General features: G+C 36.3%; 1 protein-coding gene across 1 annotated transcript in view; it reads right to left on the minus strand.

Moving 5' to 3' along the window:
• Window positions 1-23,761, minus strand: part of PRKDC (protein kinase, DNA-activated, catalytic subunit) — a 223,763-nt gene that overhangs the window by 49,183 nt on the left and 150,819 nt on the right. The window contains exons 62-68 of the mRNA XM_054595436.1: window positions 19,655-19,834; window positions 15,918-16,123; window positions 13,534-13,672; window positions 12,319-12,507; window positions 11,395-11,619; window positions 10,419-10,527; window positions 8,685-8,796 (exon numbers count right to left, since the gene is read on the minus strand). Of these exons, the coding sequence (XP_054451411.1) occupies window positions 8,685-8,796; window positions 10,419-10,527; window positions 11,395-11,619; window positions 12,319-12,507; window positions 13,534-13,672; window positions 15,918-16,123; window positions 19,655-19,834 (1,160 nt within the window). The remainder of the gene's footprint in view (window positions 1-8,684; window positions 8,797-10,418; window positions 10,528-11,394; window positions 11,620-12,318; window positions 12,508-13,533; window positions 13,673-15,917; window positions 16,124-19,654; window positions 19,835-23,761) is intronic.

A 23,761-nucleotide genomic window follows, 5' to 3' on the forward strand; every position in this document is an offset into this window, starting at 1 on the left:
AAATTTCTAGAAAAGTATAATCTTCCAACAGTAAAAGAGGAAGAAAAAGAAAGCTTAAACAGACTGATTAACAGCTGGCGAAATTGAAGCAGTAATCAAGAAACTCCCGGCACACAAAAGCCCAGGGCCGGATGGTTGCACATTAGAATTTTACAAAACATTTAAGAAGAGTGAACCCCTTCTCAGACTATTCCAAAAAATCCAAGAGGAGGGAAGACTCTCAGACTCTTTTAATGAGGCTGGCATCACCCTAATCCCAAAACCAGATAAAGACCCTACAAAGAAAGAAAACTACAGGCCAATTTCGCTGATGAACATAGATGCTACAATCCTCAACAAAATATTGGGAAACCGCATCCAGCAATACATTAAAATGATTATCCACCACGATCAAGTGGGATTCATCCCCAGGGATACAGGGATTGTTCAATACACGCAAGTCAATAAACATAATACATCACATAAAAGACAAAAACCACATGATCATCTCAATAGACACAGAAAAAGCATTTGGTAAGGTACAGCACCCATTTATGATCAAAACACTCAGCAAAATGGGAATAAGTGGGGCAGTCCTCAACTTAATAAAGGCCATATATGAAAAACCTACAGCCAATATTATATTCAACGGGCAAAAATTAAAAGCTTTCCCACTAAGATCAGGAACATGACAAGGATGTCCACTTTCACCACTTCTTTTCAGCATGGTATTGGATGTCCTAGCCACAGTGGTCAGACAAGCAAAAGAAATAAAAGGCATCCAAATAGGAAAGGAGGAAGTAAAACTATCATTGTTTGCAGATGACATGATAGTGTACATAGAAAACCCTGTAGACTCCACCAAAAAACTACTCAATCTAGTAAGTGAATTTGGCAAAACAGCAGGATACAAAGTCAATATTCAGAAATCAAAGGTATTTTTGTACACTAGCAATGAAACAGAAGAAGAGGAAATCAGAAAAAAAAATTCCTTTCGATATAGCAACAAAAAAAATAAAGTACCTAGGAATAAATTTAACCAAGGAGGTAAAAGACCTTTACGCACAAAACTATACAACATTGAAAAAAGAAATTAAGGAAGACACAAATAAATGGAAGCATACACTGTGCTCATGGATTGGAAGAATTAATATCATCAAAATGTCCCTACTATCCAACGCAATTTATAGATTCAACGCAATCCCTACTAAGATACCAATGACGTATTTCACAGAAATAGAACAGACATTTCAAAAATGTATATGGAACTATAAACGACCCTGTATAGCCACAGCAATTTTGAGAAAGAAAAACAAAGTAGGAGGGATCACAATACCAGACATAAAACTATACTACAAAGCCACTATACTCAAAACAATCTGGTTCTGGCACAAGAACAGACCCATAGACCAGTGGAACAGAATACACAGCCCAGAAATAAGCCCAGGTCTATATGGGCAACTAATATTTGACAAAAGGGGCAGAAGCATAAAATGGAGTAATAATAGCACTCCCAACAGCATTTGTTGGAAGCTGGATGGCTATTGCAAAAAATTGAAATTGGATCATCAGCTGACACCATACACAAAAATAAACTCAAGATGGATAAAAGACTTAAATATAAGTTGCAACCCCATCAAAGTCCTAGAGGAGAACATTGGCAGGAAACTCTCAGATATCCCACACAGCAATTTTTTCACTGATATGTCTCCTAAAGCAAGGGACATAAAGGAAAGAATAAACAAGTGGGACCTCATCAAAATAAGAAGCTTCTGCATGGCTAAAGAAAACATCGGCAAAATGAAAAGGGAGCCAACCCTATGGGAAAATATATTTGCTAATGACACATCAGATGGAGGTTTGATCTCCAAAAGATATAAAGAACTCACTCGACTCCACTCCAAGAAGAGAAACGATCCAATCAAAAAATGGGCAAAGGACTGGGAAGATGCTTTTCCAAGAAGGAGATACAGAGGGCCCAGAGGCATTTGAAAGGATGCTCAGCATCACTAGGCATCAGAGAAATGCAGATCAAAACCACCATGAGGTACCACCTCACACCGGTCAGAATGGCCATCATAAACAGATCCACAAACAACAGGTGCTGGCGAGGCTGTGGAGAAAAGGGAACCCTAGTACACTGTTGGTGGGAATGCAGACTGGTACAGCCATCGTGGAAAGCAGTGTGGAATTTCCTCAAAAAGCTGAAAAGGAACTGCCTTTTGATCCAGAGATTCCCCTGCTAGGACTATACCCTAAGAATCCCAAAACGCCAATTCAAAAGAACCTATGCACCCCAATGTTCATAGCAGTACAATTACAATAGCCAAGTGTTGGAAGCAACCTAAATGCCTATCAGAAGATGATGGGATCAAAAAACTGTGGTACGTTTACACTATGGAATACTATGCAGCAGAAAGAAAAAAAGAACTACTATACTTCACAACAGCATGGATGGAACTAGAGAGCATTATGCTAAGTGAAATAAGCCAGGGGGTGAAAGACAAATACCATATGATCTCACCTATAAACAGAACCTAACCAACAAAACAAAGAAGCAAGGAAAATAAGACAAGCAACACTGAAAGGAAAAGAAATCGAAGAGACAAGGGGGAAGGAGAGAGTAGTGGGCAGGGAAAAGGAACGGAAGGGGAAAGTCAAGGAACATATAGTAGGACTCATGGACAAAACCAAAGGGGAAGGATTGAGGGAGGGAGAGGGGAGAGGGGGCAAGGGAAAGTGGTGGGTGAAAGGTAGACACAAAGGTATTTGAAAAAATAAATAAATTTTTAAAAAAGTGCACACAGAAAAAACAAAAACCAAAACAACAAAAAACACTTCATCCCAAAGTAGCAGAATATACATTCTTCAAGTGCACATGGAATATTCTCAAAGACAGACCGCATGCTAGGACACTAAAGTCTTAAGAAATTCAAGAAGACTGCAATCATATCAAGCATCTGCTCTTAGCACATTGGTATGAAATCAGAAATCAACTACAATTAAAAAACCCTGAAAAACATTGAAACACAAGGAGATAAATAGCATGTTATTAAAAAAATGAATGAGGCAGAGGAGTGGACGGAAGTCACAATGACCTCCTCCCAGGATCAATCTGGAATTACAACTAAATTGTGGAGAAATCACCTGGAACAAACAACTGAACAATAGCCAGAGAGAAGCCTTATAACTTCTGACAGACAGAATCAACTTTAGCACTATCTGACTGGTAAGGAGTGCAGCAGAGACTCAAGAAGGCTGGTTGGGTATCCACAGGCAGCAGCACCAGAGGAATATTTAAGCAGCCAGCTGGATTGCCCTGAGAAGAGTGGGGTGTAAACCTTAAGCGGGGATTCCCTGCCTACAGCACCAGAACCAAAAAGTACGCAGATAACAACCAGCTGCGAAAAGCATCAGGGTTCCTCTCTGCCAGAGAAGGGCGGCTGGAGACTCAAAGAGCCATTTAAAGGGCCAATGCATACATTTTTGGTGTCAAGGAACATGTATAAATGACCCATGGACAAAGCCAAAGTGGGGAAGGATTGAGGGTGGGAGATGGAGGTGTGTGGGGTAGCAGAAAGTGGTGGCAGGAATATGGTGACAACTGTACTTAAACAAGAATAAAAAATAAATAAAAAAATAAAATAAATAAATGAGTTAACAATGAGATCAAGAAAGAAATTTAAAAATTACCCTGAAACAAATGAAAATGAACACACAACAACCCAAATTCTATACGAAAGCAAAGGCAGTCCTGAGAGAGAAGTACATAGCACTATAGGACTACCTCAAGATGTAAGAAAAATCTCAAATAAACAATCTAACTGTACCCCTAAAAGAACTGAGAAAGAACAACATGCAAGGCCAAAGTAAGTAGAAGAAAGGAAATACTGAAGATCAGAGTGGAAATAAATGACATAAAGAGAAAAAAAAAAAAAAACAATACAAAAGTTCAATGAAACCAAGAGCTGGTTCTTTGAAAGTAAAAACAAGATTGATGAACCTTTACCTAGACCCATAAAGAAAAAAAAAAAAAAGAGAACCCAAATAAATAAAATCAGAAATGAAAGAGAAGTTAACAACTGACACCACACAAATATAAAGGATTGTAAGAAAATAATATGAACAATTATATTCCAACAAATTGGGTGAAATGGTAAATTCACAGAAACATACAATCTTCCAAAACTGAATTTTGAAGAGTCACAAAACCTGAATAGACTGATTACAACTAATGAAATTGATGCACTAATTTCTATCGATGCAAAAACTCTAGCAAACAAAAGTCTTGGACTGAATGGCTTCACAGGAGAATTTTATCTAACATTCAAAGAAGATCTAAAACCTATCCTCCTCAAGCCATTCCAAAAATTTCAAGACAGGAGAAGACTTCCAAGCTCTTTTTACAAGGCTAGCATAATTCTAATTACAAAACAAGATAAAGACACTACAAAGAAAGAAATTTATAGGCCAATATCCATGATGAACATAGATGCTAAAATCCTCAACAAAATATTAAGAAACTGGATTCAGCCATACATTAGATGATATACCATGATCAAGTAGGATTTATTATAGAGATGTAAGGTTGATACAATATTCACAAATCAATAAACAAGATTCAGTACATCACATAAACAAAGTGAATAAAAATTAACTGATCACATCAGTAGATGCAGAAAAAACATCTGATAAAATCCAGCACCCATGACAAAACTCAATGATAAAAACTCTCAGCAAACTGTGAATAGAGGGATCACATCTTAACATAATAAAGGCCATATATGACAAATTTACAGCCAACATCATACTTAATGGGCAAAACTAAGTGTTTCCCTTAAGATCAGGAACAAGACAGGGATGTCTGCTTTCACCACTCTTACACAACACAGTACTGGAAGTCCTAGCCACAAAAATCAGACAAAGGGAAGAAATAAAAGGCATCCAAAACTGGAAAGGAGGAAGTAAAATTGTCATCATTCACAAATGATATGATATGTAGAAAACCCTGAACACTCTACCAAAAAACTACTAGATCTAATAAATGAATTAGGCAAGTGGTAAGATACAATTTAATATTCAGACATTGGTGACATTTTTATACACCAATAATGGACTATCAGAAAGAGAAATTAAGAAAAGAATCCCACTTACCATTGCAACCAAAAAGATAAGGTACCTAGGAATAAATTTCACTAAGGAGGCGAAAGACATATTGGAAAATATTAGGATATTGAAGAAAGAAACTGATGAATATCGAATAAGTGGAAGCATATACCACATTCATGGATTGGATGAATTAATATCATTAAAATGACCATACTATCCAAAGCAATCCATATTCAACACAATTGCTATTAAAATACCAATGGCATATTTCACGAGTCTAAAACAAACGTTGCAAAAGTTTTTATGCAACCAAAAAAGATCCCAAATAACATTAGCAATCTTGGGAAAGAAGAACGAAGGTATTGGAGGTATCACAATACCTGATATCAAACTATACAACAAGGCTATTGTAATCAAAACAACCTGGAAATGGCATGAGAACAGGTATATAAATCAATGGAACAGAATAGAGAGCCCAGAAATCAAAGCACATCTTTATTGTCAATTAATATTTGACAGGGGAAGCAAGATTATACAATGGAGTAAAGAGTCTCTTCATTAAAAGGTGTGGGGATGCAGACTGGTGCAGCCACTATGGAAAGCAGTGTGGAATTTCCTCAGAAAGCTGAAAATGGAACTGCCTTTTGATCCAGCGATTCCCCTGCTGGGACTATACCCTGAGAACACCAAAACGCCAATACAAAAGAACCTATGCACCCCAATGTTCATAGCAGCACAATTTACAATAGCCAAGTGTTGGAAGCAACCTAAATGCCCATCAGTAGATGATTGGATCAAAAAATTATGGTACATATACACAATGGAATACTACGCAGCAGAAAGAAAAAAAGAAGTACTAAACTTTGCGACAGCATGGATGGAACTGGAGAGCATCATGCTAAGCGAAATAAGCCAGGGGGTGAAAGACAAATACCATATGATCTCACCTATAAGCGGAACCTAACCAACAATGCAAAGAAGCAAGGCAAATATGACCAGCAACACTGAAAGGAAAAGAAATCAACAGAGACAAGAGGGAAGGAGGGGGCAGGGAAAGGGAAGGGAAGGGGAAAGTCAAGGAACATATAGCAAGGACTCATGGACAAAACCAAAGGGGAAGAGCTGAGGGAGGGAAGGTGGGAGGGGGCAAGGGAAAGAGGTGGGGGGAAGGCAGAGACAAATGTATTTAAAAAGTAAATAAATTAATTAAAAAAAATATAATATGCAAATTAAAAAAAATTTAAAAAAAATTAAAAAAAAAAAAAAAAGGTGTTGTGAAACCTGGACAGGTACATGCAAAAAATGAAACTAGACCACCAACATACAACATACAGAAGAATAAACTCAAAATAGATAAAAGACTTTAACGTAAATCACGATACCATAAAAATCTTATAAGAAAACATAGGCTGTAAAATATCAGACATCTCTTACAGAAATATTTTGGCTGACATATTTCCTAGGGCAAGGAAAACAAAGGAAAAAAATAAACAAATGGGACTACATCAAACTAAAAAGCTTTGCACAGCAAAAAAAAACCATGAACAAAATGAAAAGGGAACACTCTGAATGGGAGAATATATTTGTCAACAATACATCTGATAAGGGGTTTATTTCCAAAATATATATATAACTTATACAACTCAACACCAAGATGACAAACAATGCAATTAAAAAATGGGCAAAGGATCTGAATAGACACTTCTCCAAAGAGGACAGAGGGCAAACAGATGTATGAGAAGATACTCACTGTCATAAATCATCAGAGAAATGCAAATTAAAACCACATTGAGATATTACCTCACACCTGCCAGAGAGGCTTATCATCAATAAATCAACAAACAATAAGCACTGGTGAGGATGCGGAGAAAGGGGAACCCTTGTGGACTGTGGGCGGGAATGCAAATTGCTGCAGCCACTGTAGAAAGCAGTATGGAGTTTCCTCAAAAAATTAAAAATGGAACTTCCTTTAGACCTAGCAATTCCACTTCAGTGAGTATTTCTGAAGAAACCCGAAACATCAGTTCAAAACAATATATGCATCCTTATGCTCACTGCAGCGGTTATTTACAATAGCCAAAATCTGGAAACAGTCCAAGTGTCCATTAGTAGATGACTGGATAAAAAAGCTGTGGTACATTTACAGAGTGGAATGCTATGTAGCCGGGAAAAAAAAAAAAGATCTTAACTTCAGTGACATCATGGATGGACTTCGAATTTATTATGCTAAGTGAAATAAGCTGGTCAGAAAAAGACAAATACCATATGATATTTGTTATATGTGGAATCTAATGAACAAAATAAACTAACTAGCAAAACAGAATCAGAGGCATGGATACATGAAACAGACTGACAGTGACCAGAGGGGAGGGTGGTCTGGGGACTGGATGAGAGAAGGTGAAGGGATTAGCCAAAAAGCACATACATAACCCAGAGACACAGAGGGCAGTGTGGTGATAGAGGAAAAGGCGGGTGGGGACTAGGTGGATGTAGGTAAAGTGCAGATAAATAGGGATGGAAAGAGACTTTGCTTTGGGCAAAGGGCACACAGCGCAGTGTGTAGATAATGTTTTATTGAGTTGTACATTGAAACCTCTATGGTTGTGTGAACCAGTATCACCTCAATAAATTCAATTAAAAAAATGAAAGTTGTCAAGTTATTCTTATACCATGGTTATGTAAGAGAATACTTTTTTTCCTTAGGGAATGTTCACTGATAAAAGGTAAGGAGACATATGTATGCAACTTACCCTCTAATGGTTCAGAAAATAAAATGTGTATGTGGAGAGAGAATAAAAAAGCTTATGTGACAAGTTAAAAATGTTAAAAAAGTGAATCTGGGTAAAAGGTAGACAGGAGAGTTCTACTTTTCTTGCAACTTTTCTATAGACAAAAACCTATCCCAAAATAAAAAACAGAAAGTATAAAAAATAAATTAAAACTATAATGGCAAAATACCACATGTGGGGCCACAGTCCTTGAATCCTACTTACTGTGTATGTTTGCAGAACATAATTCACAACCTCTCTAGATCTATTGCCTCTTCTCTTAAATATATAATTAATAACTGCTTTGTGGCTTACCCAGGGTTGTTACCAGCTGAGGAAAACAAAATGCTCTCAGACTTGGTAATGTGCTATATATCAATCAATCAACTGATTGATCAATATAATTATATAATAATGTTGGGAGGCAGGGAAGTTATATTAACAGAATAATTAAAAATCATTAAGCAGTATTTTCTTTGCTGCCACATGACTGCCTAACATTTGGCCCTGAGACAAAAGCACCTGGGGCACAGCCCCTGCTGCTCCCTTGCTATCTCTTATTGCCAGATCGTGGTCATCAACCACCCAGCACAAGGTGAACTCAAAGTGACTGGGCAGCAATTCTCCCACAGGGGACAAGTGAGGACAAAGGATATACTGCTGACATGGAAAGTTTTGTTAAAACAATTTAAATGGGAAATTGGCAAGATGAGAGATACCTACACTAGACTCAAACCCCAAATTTTTCTAAACCATAGTTTAGGGGAGAAACAGTTCTGGCAATTGCAGAAAATAATCCATATTCAACTCAAAAAGATCACATCTTACCGATTTGTGATGACGTCATCCCAGATGTTCATTGGATCCATTTTAGCATCTGGATATCTGTTTGTCCAGGTTTTCAGAAGTCTCTTAAGGGGAGCTTGAGATGATAAATTACCTAAAAATAATATTAAAGGGTATCTCTATCCGTAGCTTAATGACAAGAACAACTTACAATGTAGGGCTGTCATTAATAAATATAAACCTAATTTAAATTTCTTGCCCAAATCAAACAATTTTCTCTCTTCTATCACAACAGAAATACAAAGTTACGATATTAAATCTAATATATTCTGACATAAAAACTCAATTTCTTTAGGGTATAAAGTGGGGAAATAAACATAACATTTTTACATTTAGTAAAGGTCTATTTCATCCACAATTCCAAAATCAAAAAAAGCTCTGAAAGCTGAAAAGGTTATTTTCTTGGGGTTGCAGCCAATTGTCCTGGCAAATCTAATCTGAATTGGCATAGGGCTACGTATAGCCTTTGTATGCCATTCGTGTGAATATTCACCACTGAAGTTAGAAATGCATGGTTGTATTTAATTACGGAATACTGCCCCAGGCCCTGGTGTGTGCACAAGGTTACATAATAATAATAATTATGAAACTATCTGGTTTCAAGTGTTTTGGACAGGGGATTCATAATAATTCTCATAAAATTTAAATTTCACAATGCTAATGCTTTAAAGCTTTACTTTTCTTTTTCTTTCTTTTTTTTTATTAAATTAATTTATTTACTTTTTAAATACATTTGTCTCTGCCTTCCCCCCACCTCTTTCCCTTGCCCCCTCCCACCTTCCCTCCCTCAGCTCTTCCCCTTTGGTTTTGTCCATGAGTCCTTGCTATATGTTCCTTGACTTTCTGTTGGTGGAAAGTAGTGGTTAAGAACACAAGCTTAAATCAGACAGTTCTGGGTTCAAAATCTGGATCTTTAACTTTAATAGTATGGAAAAATTATTTAATATTTAAGCCCCTACAAAATGAGGAAAAGAATCTTAGTCTCATAAAACTGTTATTAAAAACTAGATACTACAGAAAAAGGGATTACCATAGCTTCTGGGAAGTAGAAACACTTGATTAGTACTCTGAAAAAGGTCTTTCAGACTATTCTGAATTACTTAAGACAACAATTAAAATTCAGATATACGAGGAAATACTATTTTCCTTTGGCTCTGGGTGGCCTCCAGTGGGCACTAGGAAAAAATCTATGTGGTGGTGGCAAAGACCACGGTCTGAGCACGTAGCCTCCCCTCGGCTCAGGGCACCTGGCAGCCAGTCACAGAACTCGGGCGCCTGAAAGCAGGCTTTCCGTCAGGCAGGCAGGCAGGCACTCTGCAAACCCCTCTCCCACTTCCACACTTAACTCAGGCCTCTCCTCCAGGAGCCTTTGCACCCCTCAGTCCAGTTCTGTCATCTGTTTCACAGGGGATCCTGTACGTGCCTCTGCCTTAGCAGGTATCACACTGTATTGAAACTACCCCACTATTTTGAAAACTTCTTTAAGATGGGCAGCCTGTTTTATTTGGCTTTGCATTCCTAGTGCTTAGAATAGTGCTTGACCTTTTAAAACATTCATTTTAATAATCTCAAAATATATATTTTTACAATGAACTCAAAGCAGTTTCTAACCCATATCTTAACAATATATATACATTCAATAAAAAAAGAAGAAAATCAGATGCTAGCATTCTTCTACAAGTATAAACGAAAGAAAATAATAGGTTAAAAAATTACCTTGTTTGTTGATAAAGCTGATGAATTCCTGAATTTCTATTAAAGTTTGTACAGACTGCAATTTGGTGAGTCTACTTCTGTGTAAAAGCACATCAATACTAGAATAGTTCTAGAAAAAAGGCATTTAGCATTGTTTATAAGTCAATTTAAAACTTGGAATTTTAATATAGTTCTACAGTGAAATACAGCAACTACCATATAAATACATAAAATTACACAAAGTGTCTCAGTGTGGTAAATAATTAGGTCATATAAGCAATTAACAAAAAACATGAAAAAAATTAGGTTTCAATCACATTTTGGTTCATTGAAATCAATAAAATCAATACAAATGGCCTATCATTGCCTCTACTTGCCAACACTAAAAAAATCACAACATTCTATAATGTTAATTGCTAAGTAGAGAAGCCAATTCTTTCTTCTTCAGTAAATTTCCTCAAGTGAACTAATCAACTTTTCTTTTCAAACAAAAATGTTTGAAGATAAAAGGCAATAAATATGCCTCTATGATCAACGTAAGACAATGATAAATGTGAATAGGTCATACAAGACAAAAGACTTTAAAAATAAACATCAGAAGATTTTCAGGCAAGCAAAAAGGCAAAAATGGCAGAAAATGAACAGGGAAGATTGATATTCTTCTTCACAAAGCAATTAAACTTCTATTCAACTACTTCAAATGAAAAAGTCTGGTCTCAAATGGTTTTTGTTTGTTTGTTTGAGCATAGTGAGAAAAATAAAAACCTAAGGAAAAACAAAAAAATGAAACTTTTATAACAGAAAAAAAGGATTTAAAAAGGCATTAAGACAAAAAAAAAAACCCACCAGAGTAAAGGGAGAGATCAGAATAAAATAGAATATTAATGCTGGTATTAATAGTAAATAAAAATTTCTTTTTATTTTTTTAATTCATGTGTTTAATGATTTTAAAACTATCACAGAAATGGTATATTTCAAATTGGTATATCTCTATTACCTGTATAAAATTCTCAATGCAATTTTCAATATAATATTTGGCTCTGTCAACATCATTTTGTAAGATGTAAAGAAGACTTAGTTCCTGACTATAATGAAGCTCTATAATAGACTTCTGGAGCTCCTTATTCACAGCCTCATCGATAAATGTCAGCAGGGACTGGTCATCCTCTCCTTGAAGCAGTAACTTCAGCTTGCTGCGGATCATGTAAGGCAGATAGGTCTCCTAAGGAACATGAGAATCTACTTGTAACTCCAGAAAGCCAATTTGAGCATGCCTAGTTATTTTATTACTATAATATTCTGTAGTACAATTTTATAGGTCAAGATTTAGAGCCAAAGTGATTATGTTCATTACTTCGAGCCAAAAAACTGTATTTTTTTGACATGTTCATTTAAAATTGTTCATTGTATAACCAGAGAATATATAGGAACTATATATTTTATAGAAAGTAGAACCATGTACTTTTAGCTGAAAGACAACTGGATGTTACATACAAAGTGAGGAATCTTAAGCACAGCCAAGACAGCAGCTGTGTGAGAGGAATTAGGAGAGCCGCCCTGTTTGGGCTGGGGTGACCCTGTGAGTGGGGAACTGTCTTGCTCCAGGAACTGGGGCAGGCCCATGACCCATGTGTAGCCTGTGACCTAGTGCAGAGAAAACAGGAAATACCCTTCCATGTTATATCAGGGATGTTAATATTTATTTTTAAATGAATGCCATTTATTTTGAAAGGATTAGCTACAAGTGTTAAGAGATTTAACAATAATAAGGAGTTTGTGGGGGAGTCATTATATAAATATACTAATGCTTCAAAACTACTACTTCTTTATTTATGAAAAGTGTTAAGCAACTTCATTAGTTAGAGAATACCTGACCCTCTAAAGTATTTATTGCAGTGACAGCAAAAATAATTCTACTCACCTGATAAAACGGTTCACTCCACATTTTATTTAGATCTGGAGGGTTCTCACTATCAACACTGACTGTAGAACAATATGCCAATGATTTCCACTCAGCAAGTTGGTTATAACAGTCAAGGGATGCAAGTTCCCAAAAATCCTTCTCAGCTTCTGTGGGCTCACCGTCCTCCCACTCTTGTTTATTAAGAGCCTGGCAAAGAAAAGTTCCTAAGATTATGTTACAAAGTTCGAAAGAAGACAAATAAAATATATTTGAAATAATGCAGGTAGTACAACATTCATAGTAAGGATAATCATTTTCAGGTTTATGATAAGGGAAGAGAAAAAAACCCAAAAGGAATAGTACAGTAACAAATAAATATAAAAGCCCTAACCAAACAAAAACCATTTCTCTGAGAAGCTCACCAATGGAGCCAGTTAACAAGATGAAGACTTTAAATGATCCATAATTAGAATTAAATCAGTACTGTGGGTTACTTACTATGTATAAAGTTCTTAGAATAAAAATTAGAAAATAGAGTATGTACAGAAGTTGCAGAGAATTATACAACCTGAATTGCTCATTCAAGAGTCTCATAGGTCACAGATCCTGAATTTCAAATACTTGCTAGACACCTACACTTGGGATAGCCACTGGCAACTCAAAACACAAAATGTATAAAATTGAATTTATAGTCATCTTCTTAAAACCAATCCTCACTTACCTCTTCATAAATGTTTTACTTGCCAAAGGAAAACTACTCAAATAGAAATTACATAATGCTAGCAGATATTAAAATATCTTACAGTGTTACAGTATTTGGTAGTTTATGAAATGCTTTCTCTTTTATGATGTTTTCTTTTTTTACTTATTGATTTTAGAGGGAAGGATATGGGGGGGGAGAGAAATTGATTTGTTATTTCACTAATTTATGCATTTACTGGTTGATTCTTGTATGTGCCCCGATCAGGGATCAAACTTACAACCTTGGCACATCAGGACAATGCTCTAACCAACTGAGCTACACAGCCAGGGCCTCAGTGATGTTTTCTTAAAAAGAATAAGAGAGACAACAATATTTCACATTTTGGTTATTATGAAACCATTCCCTGCTTTTTGTTAAAATTTAAGGAATAAAGCTGAAATACTATGAAGCTCTAAAATGTAAAACTAACTGTTTCCATACAGAGAACAAAAGTATTTAATCAACTGACATATGCTAGAGATCAATTTTACCTCATTGTACTGCTTAACAGCTTCAGAATAATCACTTCTGGCTTCTTCTAATAATGCTTTCTGGGTGACTTGCTTTGTTCCTATCTCACTGCTAAAAATGCCTCGGAGGACATCATATTCTCCAATTGATCTATACAGTCTATAAAACAAAGCAAAGGAAAAGTCCAAATTAGTGAGTACCTCAAAAACTTTAAGTATTTATTATAATAATGTTATTATGTCAAGATATCACATATTAACTAAAATATTTTTTTTATAAAATTACAAAATCTTAAAAATTTTGACATTACCATTAAGTTTTACTACTTTAATCATATAGAAGGCAGAAATTATTCTAAGGTGCATTTACAGTGTAATATGAAAATATCATAGGTTTATAATGTATAAATTATGTCATTAAATAAACTTCTTCCATGTTAATGGTACCACTACAGTAACAGAGCACACATCTAGAGGTGAACTCTTTAGAATCCTTGTCTAGCTCTAAAACTTGGAAGGTAGTCAAGAACCAACAAGTGAGCAAAAATTAATCCAGGTTTCACTGATGCCATGTTTTAATCTGGGTTCCATGGACAATCTCAATTCTATTGACAAGTAATATTCCTATAGCCTTAATGTTTGCTAGAGCATTCTTTATCTTCTCTCATTAACACAATTCTGCTTAATTCCATCAACCAAGTTTCTCCCTTGGTTACTTAGAATAACCAAGACATTCTAAAATAAGTGTTTAATAAGTTTGTTCCCTTCCCCATGAAAAATTTCCCCCCTCTATAAAGTTTCAACACAAATGTCACTGTTCGTGAATCTGTAGTCACCTGACCAGTCAGGTGAGTGCAGCTTCCTCCTCGGTTTTTCTCCAATTTGGTCCCTTCCCAGGTATGAAATCTCATATATTTACATCAAAAGAGTCCCATAAGCTCCCCCTCAGAGCCTACATCTTACACATATGGCACTCTTATTGCCCTACTCATAGCATTAAAGGTAAGAAAAAAAGTAAAGGTAAACTTTAAACTTTAACAACTTAAGAGCCCAAGAGAAGATGAGAGCTACAAATTTTCAGAAACTCAGAAGAGATTGGCCTCATGTCCAGCTTACACTGGCCCAAGGTCCCTGGGTTATGTGGACTCTAACAGAGGCAAAATCATGACTATGACATATCAAGAAAGTCTCAATTATGTTCTCAAAACTGTTTGAAAGAAATCCAAAAGTATTATACACAAAAGTATTAGAAGGTATTAAATAAACTTAAAAAAAAATGTTTAAAAGTGTGTGCTTCATTTACCCAATAAATACATATTACATGAGTTATCACTCCCTGAAAATGCTAAATATACAAAGTGTTACTTATTGTTCACATACAGGGTGGGGCAAAAGTAGGTTTACAATTGTTTGTATGGAAAATAATACAATAATTAATAAATAATACAAGAATAAACTGTGTTTTACGCATTCACAATTGTAAACCTATTTTTGCTCCACCATGTACATCTGAAAGACAAAAAAGCCAAGATGCATTCTCTGAAATATCTCAGAGAACTCATCACCTCCTACTTTGTATTATGGTTAGGTAAGTATATATGCACATACATTTCCTACTGGATGGCTAGTTTTGTAAGTCTGTGAGAAATGTTGAATTCATATTTTAACTCTTCTCAGCATCTGACACAATGCCTTACTCACTCATAGTCTAAATTTAAAAAGATAGAAATGGCCATAAAACAGTGAAAAGTGCAAGGAACTTGTACTCTTTACTCTTTTTTTCCCCTAGAATTTGAAGATCTAAAAAATCAGAGATAGAAAATAAAGTTCAAATTAAATTTCAACTTAATCCAGCAAGCTTCTCAGGATAAGGCTTCTCAGGCTTCCCTTATCTGTTGTTTTACCTGTTATGATAAAACCACAGGTAAAGGAAGAACCAGATAATGCAAAATGACATAACTACAAAATGGAATCTTTCCCCAAATAAAGAAAATAATTAGACTAAATTGTCCCTAAAAGTTTGAATCCTGATGAAAATTATAAATCATCCTCTATTCAGTATAGCAAAGCAGCAAAAACATTCAAAATACTAAAAACTGTAAGTTACAGCCACACTTTACAGGAAATCAAACTTAGTGCATAATACCCTAAGTCCAGAAAAACTATATAGTGAAAGAAATTATCAGGTTTAATTCATTTCTTTCCTTGGGCTAGCTATTCCTTGTCATGACAACTATTCTTGATTCACAGAATGGTATTCAACCTGAAAGATTTTGCAAAACATTTTGTAAGTGTTACTATCAACTTTATTTGTTCCTTTTCTGCCAAAATGAAGTCAAGATTTTTCTTCATTACTTTGGCGAAAAGCACTGTTCTCCCAAGAGTGTCTGGATCACAGAGCTTACTTGGCAAGTTCCATCCACCTGAGAACATCAGGAGGGAGATGGGGCCTCCCCCGAACTCGCTTGGAAGGTGGCTCTTCAGGCACCAGGTGCAGCAAGGCCTCCTCCAGAAGGCAGATGCCCACTGGCTGCTGCAGACTGGCCAGGCAGCCGGCACTGACAGAAGCTGGATCAAGGCTCAGAAAGTCTGTGTGTTGGCAGCTGATTTCCTGTTAAATGACAAAAACATGTAGGTTTTTAGCTTGTGGTACTTTGACCATGTCTTCACAAGTGAATGATTCATTCTACAACAAGCATTAAAAAAAAAGGTTTTGATGTAAGTAGTGATATAACCAAAAGTTTCTCTGTGTAATTCTATTACATTTTCCTCAACATTCAATTTGCTCAAAGGAGGAAATGGCCTTTTATTTTTACACTCCCAATCCAGGGATTAATTTAAAGTAAAAACAAAACAAAACAAAAACAAAAGCAAAAACCACTGGCAAAATATGAAGATTTTACTATATATTCTATATATCCAAACAATAATTGCAGTTTCCAGGAATATTTAGCATGAACTGATGTGAAAAGCAGCTGAAACAAAACGATTTCACATCTGATCATCAAAAAGTAGGTACACATATTGCTATTATTCTTTTTCACGCCTTTCTTCCCCATCTCTTTCCACCTGGGAATTATTATAATGAACTTCATGTTGTAACTCTCAATTTGAAAGTCCTATAGACACCAAAATAATGAGAAATAAACCTCACATCAATATAGAAAACAATATGAACAGTTCCTCCCCATCCACACCCCATCCATATCAGCCCCCTCCCAACCCCCTCATGGCTGTGCCATGCATGGACCACTTGCTAAGTCTGACCGAATTACCACCACGCAAACTTAAGCTCTACATTAGGGGTCTTGAAAGAATACAGATTCTCCAAAGAGAGAAAACAAACAAAAATGCATGTCACTCTTGAAAGGAACTAGTGGTAAAGAAAATCCAAATAAAATTATATTTTAATTAATAACATAGCAAAGACTCTTAGTTAAGATGTCAGATTTTGATATAACACCATTCTGATTTGGAGAGTGAAGCCCAGAATAAAATATTTTAAAATAAATATATTTTTAATTTTCAAGCAATCCCCTCATTTTTTAAATATTTATTGACTGCCTTCTATGTTCCAGACACTACGGTAAACCCCCTGGTGTCTGACTGCATGTATCTTAAGATTTATCCCTATTTGCTCAGAGATATCTTTCATTAGATGGCTTTAATGAATAAACTATTATTGGGATATGATTTCTCTATATGTAAATGTGTACTCATAATTTAAAAGGGTTCTGTAGGTCTGTTTTGAGGAAGATTGACTGTTTTGTATAATCTTGTTGACAGTATAATTTCAGTTTATAAAGAATGATTTGCTAGCCCTGACTGGTGTGGCTCAGTGGGTTGGGGCGTCATCCCACAGAGAGTTAATGGTTCAATTCCAGTTTGGGGCACATGCCTGGGTTGCAGGCCAGGCCCCTGTTTGGGGACGTGCGAGAGGCAGCTGATTGATGTTTGTCTCACACATTGATGTTTCTCTCTGCCTCTTTCTTCCTCCCTTCCTTTATTTCTAAAAATAAATAAAACCTTTAAAGAAAGAAAACGATTTGCTAACCAAAAAACTTTAGCCAACTGACTTCACTATTTATAATTCCAAAATGGAACAAAGTAATGAAGCCCAATTTTTAAAATATTGACTGTCTTCTGGAATTAATAAAAACACTCCTTTTTTTTGACATTTATCTCATTGTAGTAGGTGAAGGCAGGCAGCATTTCTTTGTTTCAAATGATCCACAGTTTTTAAGTAGAGATTTGCACACAGAATGTCCTCAACAAGTGTTTTTGTGAAAAAAAAACATCAAAATTTTATGTACAGTTTAAATAAGCAACGAATAGGATAAATGTAAGGCACCAAATTAATACCTGTTTGCCAGTCACTGACTGTGTCATGGGAAAATTGCCAAACAGATTTTTCTTTCAGGTTGAAGGATATAGTTAGGATATGCCATAGACAAGAAACTCATTGTGAGAAGTTCTGGTGAGTCAGTTGTATCTCAGAGATAGTCATCCTTACTAGAAAAGAACTCATGTGAATGCTATGCCAAATGTACCATGATTCCACAGAGAGAAAACAAATCATAGTTTCAGATATGAACCACAAAGCGAAAGTCATCAAATGCTGCAAACTGCAGGTATTGACTTGCATTTGTGCTGCTCTTTCCATGGTCAATGTCAAATAGTAAGCTCAAGGGTGATTAGAAGTTATTTATTTACTTAATGACAGTTAATGACTTTCCTAACTATGAAAAAAAAAAGTTTTTGAAATAAATATAGGAACAAAATTAGAAGTTCAGATTTTAGAGTAACTACAAAACATTAATGTAAATAGAAAGTTACTCTGAAATACTGGCTGATTCCATAAAATTACTCAAACTTTATCTTTATGTGGCCAGGACAAAAACAATAAAGGAATTCTACTTGTAAATTATAAACCAATAAAATTAGAACTAATATATTTTAAAAAACTGTAACAGTTTCATGCTACATCAAAAAGAACAAAACAGAAAAATCAAGTACTCATCTCAGGGAATTATTACCCAATTAGTTTGCAAACCAAAGCTACTAATAAATAATATTTTAAATTATAATTTTAAAAATTATTTCAGGAAGGTTATTAAAAATACTAAAACCAAAAAGATTTTGTATTACAGACCTAATAATGATCCATGTTTTGAGTGGCAAAGAAAACATTTCTTACATGAAAAAGTAGGCTTCCAGTAAGTCTGTTTTAGCAAAACTCAAAGTTTGCCTACATTAAGTTCTCTGCTCAAACCACACTGCCTTAGAAAGGCCTTTTCTGATACTCCACCCAAGAAGCATCTATAATAGTACACACTCACCCTGATCAAAAGACGTCTTACATGTACCTGCTTCATTACCACTTACATTCCTTAGTTAACTTCTATACTACTCAAGCTCTCTTTTTTCTTAAAAATAAGATTTTATTTAATTACTTTTAGAGAGAGGGGAAGGGAAGGAGCAAGAGGAAGAGAGAGAAATATCAGTGTGTGAGAGATAACATGTCCCTAACTGGGTATCTGGCCTGCAATCTAGGCATGTGCACTGACTGGAAATCGAACCGGCGACCTTTTGGTTTGTTGGCTGGCATTCAATCCACTGAGCCACGCCAGCCAGGGCTATACTACTCAAGTTCTAGGACACCTTCTACAACTCACTTTCTATATCTGCCTACTTAAAATTATCTGTCATTCATCTGAAATATTCTTGGAGGACAGAGAGATTTATGCTTCTTCATAACCGTGTCCCCCCAACTTAGAATAAAGTCAGTCAATCCATGTCTCTTGAAGTTAGTCAAGAAGCCTAAAAGAATTTGGTAATATACTACCTAAGGAAAAACAACTACACAACATGCAAAGGTAAGGAAAACCTGAAGGGAATTGCTTATTAAAAATCAAAGCACTGGCATATCAAGTTTGATTTCTGATTATTCTGTCATTTTTTTTTTAAGTACAAATAAATTACATTTACCCACCTGGGAAGAGGTAACCAAAACAGAGTGTATTTCCTCTGTTAAACACCTTGTATTTGAACTTGTGAAACAAATGAAGTTATTATGACACAGTCATGCAAAGGCAAACTAGAAAATGCATATATCATGAAGTGTGTGTGTGTAAACTTTTACCTGGATACAAGAGACAAAAGGTGGGAAGAAGTAGAAAGTGGCGTTAAGAAAATGACTGAAGTCCTGGAACAACTTCTGAGTAATGCTGTTTTTCTCGGACATGGTCTTATATTTATCCATCTCTTTTATAATTGCAGAAAACAAGCTGCCAAAAAGCTGCTTTGCAATTATTGGGTCTCTCTGTAAAATATTCAAAACAAAGACAAATTAGGATCTGAAGTAAAAATGCTTTAATTTACCAACTATCAAAGCTTTATTTGAAAATACAAACTGTTACAAATATATCCACTAAACATCTCATTTCTATTTAGAAAGCTTTAACAGGTATTGACAAGAGTACTATTTGGAATTTAACCAAGAATATCTGTTTGACATATGTCTTATGAAAGACATGATAGCACAGATTTTGGACCCAGAGATATGAATTTAAACGCTGGCTTAATCACAAATGCAACCACATATCTTAAATTCTGAGTGACTCTGGGCCTTCAGATTCCTCATAATTAAAACGAGGATAACAGAACACATCTCATAGGGTTTTGGTAAAGATTAGCCAAGATAATGCATGGCAAGTGTTCAGTGCAGTAACTGATAAAATCTTGGAGAGAGTAAATTAGACTTTTAGGTATTAACTCTCACACGAGCATCATTGTAAAGCTTAAGATAACTAACCAATGAGCATAATTAAAATGTCAATTTTAATTTTTAAAATCCCATCATTTTGACCATTCAAACTATTAAAGCTGTAAGTAGCCATTTGTATGTTTTCATGGTTTAGCTATTCATCTCTAACGACACTACTTTTATGGCTTAACCCTCTACTCCACTACCACGGACCGTTACCCTTTATGTGTGTCTGTAACACCAGTTCTAAGAACAGTATCTGGCATGTTCTGTCTATATTTTTTTAATGACAGCATGAGTGCCTGAATAAAAATTTAAAACTATTTTGTTTGATAAAAGTTGTGTCTGAAGAAAAAGTACAATTTGATTTATATTTTGTTTATTAATTCAAGTAATGTATTTAACTTACAAAAAGTTGTAATAGTTGCTATATAAACTTTCAGAAAATATGGATTAGAATAAAAGAAGAAAATAAGGATCACCCATAATTATATGTATGAAGACAGTCACTGTCATGGTTGGTCCCTTACTGACATGCACACTCTTTTATACAGTGTCTTGTTTTGCAACCTGCTTGTTCTACTTAACATGTAGCAGACAGTTTCCACATCTAAAACCTACTGATTTTTGGGGCTCATGTACAAATTCCTTTATTTTCCAGGGAGTCTCAAATGCTTAGTCTGTTACAATAACTGCAGTACTAACTAATCAAAACAATGTCTTCTGAGCAACAGGAGGCTGCTGCCAGACATGTTAACGGCTACTTTACTCTATATGCTCCTTTCTAATTCTTTCCGCATGGGAGGCCTCTGATGAAGAACAGCAGCTCCTGGACAGAAGAAGGGGCCACCTCTGTTTCACCTGCCGATGCATCCTCTCTTAGAACAGTCTGTGGCATACAGAAGGAGTTACTCCGTATACGAACATTTGTTGAGTAAGTATTGGAATTTGAAAAATAAAAATTTGAATAAACACACTCCTTCAAGAATAAAAAATATACTCATGGTTTTTCAAAAACAATATTTACCCCCTTTTTTTTAATCCAAGAAAAAATGAGATGAGCTGACTTGGACAGGGGTGTGTCAGTAGCCTCAGGCTTGCTAACCTATCACTGTCATCACAGATCGAGGACCTCTCCAGTGTGGAGAAGAGCAAATTATGCCTATGAGAGCAGCTGTCAACATCATTTTTGAAGCAGTGATGTGGGCACATGTATGCAAGGCACTAGAAAAACCGTGAAATAGTGGTAATATACAAAAAGCACTGGACCAGGAATCATCAAAACGCAGAGGGCACATCCTTACTCCATCACCAGTGAGGCATGTGGCTTTAGCCATAATATCCCTTCTTTGATAATCTTGAATTCCTCATTTGTAAATGTGTCTAATAACTGCTTCCATGTCACAAAATTACTGGGAGAATCCAATGAAAGAAATATAAAAAAACTCTATAATAACCAAGAGCTACTGTGATGGTAATTACATGAATCTGTACATGGGGTAAAACTGCACAGAATCTCTCTCTCAAACACACACCCAAATGCAGAGGAAAATGACAGTGAACAAGGCCTGCAGTCCTGTTAATACTGTTGTAACACTACTGAAGAAAGCTAGATGAAGGATACAGAGGACTATGTACTAGTTTTGCAAATTCCTGTCAATCTGTAATTATTTAGATTAAATAAAAAGCTTAAAAAATAGGGGTTATGTTGATATATTATTATGATCAATATTAGTACTGGAAACTTAAATAAATGAAACATAAGGCATTATATTTTCCTAACTAGCATACTACATACTATAAGCTCTTTGATTTAAAAATTAATTCAATAGAGAGAATCAAGATGGTGGAGGACTGAGTGGAAGTCTCACTAACCTCCTCCTAGGACCAACCTGGAATTACAACTAAATTGTGGAGAAATCACCTGGAACAAACAACTGAACAATAACAAGAGGGAAGCCTTATAACCTCAGAGACAGAAGAATCAGCTTTAGCACAATCTAACTGGTAAGGAGTGCAGTACAGACTCAAGAAGGCTGGCGGGGCACCCACGGGCGGCAGCACTGGAAGGATATTGAAACGGCCAGTTGGATCCCCCTGAGAAGAGCGGGGTCTAAACCAAAAGTGGAGAACTCTAGCCCACAGCACCAGAGCCCAAAAAGTACACAGAAAACAGCCAGCTGCAAAAAGTGGCAGGGTTGCTCTCTGTCAGACACAGGCGGCTGGAGACACAAAGAACCGTTTAAAGGGCCAATGCATAAATTTTTATATGCAGCTACTTACTCTGGTCTCTGGCAAAGGTAGGAGCAGAGTGGGCTAGAGACACCTGAGGCGAGACCGGGAAGGAGGCTTTGGGGAGAGAACTGAGAGAGTAGCTGGCAGGATCTCAGTGCTGTCTTATCCTCCATGTGGCAGCAGCCTTCTTGCTCCGGCAGAGGCCACTCCCCCTGAATGGGAGCAGCATCAGAGGACTCAATAGCCCTAACCCCAGGTGGGATTCCACCCCATCCTGTGCTGTCTAAGCCGCCTGTTGAGTGTAGAGTGGCAGCCACAGACAGTAGATCTCTGGCTAAAGGGGGTGCAGAGAGGTCTGGAGACACTTGAGGAGAGAGTGGGTAAAGAGGCTTTGGGGAGAGAACGGAGAGAGTAGCCAGTGGGATCCCAGTGCTGACTCCTCCCCCATATGGCAGCAGCATGAGAGAACCCAATAATCCCATCCCCAGGAGGGACTCCACCCTGCCCTGAGCTGTCTAAGGTGGCCTGTGGAGTGCAGAGTGACTAGATTGACAGCTGAAGGAGACAGCCACAAACAGGAGATTCCTGGAAGTCTCCAACAGACTGCCTGAGGGGTGACATATGACATCGAGGCAGATCCAGAAAGTAAAAACAGCAGTCTCCTATCATAGAAGCTCACACCACAGAGTCAGGAAATCAAGAAAGATCAACTTAAGAGGCAGAAGCAAAAAAGAAGAGTCTCTCAAATAATGAGAAGACAAAGAAATACCCCCACTCGAAGGGAAAGAAGAATCCCCAGAAAGAGAACTGAATGAAATAGAGCCAAGAAAACTCTAAGATATTGAGTTCTAAACAACGGTTCTAAGGAAGCTCAATGAGCTCAGTGAACTCAGAGAGAAATACCAAAAACTAAGAGGGAAACTACGAGGAACTTATTGCAAACAATATCAGCATGAAAAGGGACATAGAAACTATTAATAAGAGACAAGAGGAAATGAAGAATACAATTTCTGAATTGAAGAACACAGCAGAAGAAATCCGAAGCAGGCTAGTTGAAGCCGAGGATTGAATCAGTGACCTGGAGGACAGGGTAGAAAAAAGTTCCCAGAAAGAGCAAGAACATGAAAAAAGACTCAAAAAGAATGAAGAGGCATTGAGGGAATGCAGGACAACTGGAAATGTAATAATATCCGTATAATAGGGATAGCAGAAGAAGAGGAGGAGGAAGGGATAGAAAACCTGTTTGAA

The sequence above is a fragment of the Pteronotus mesoamericanus genome, unplaced genomic scaffold (genome assembly GCF_021234165.1).
Source record: "Pteronotus mesoamericanus isolate MK-2021 breed Mesoamerican mustached bat unplaced genomic scaffold, CSHL_Meso_final scaffold_54, whole genome shotgun sequence".
Classification (NCBI taxonomy): domain Eukaryota; kingdom Metazoa; phylum Chordata; class Mammalia; order Chiroptera; family Mormoopidae; genus Pteronotus; species Pteronotus mesoamericanus.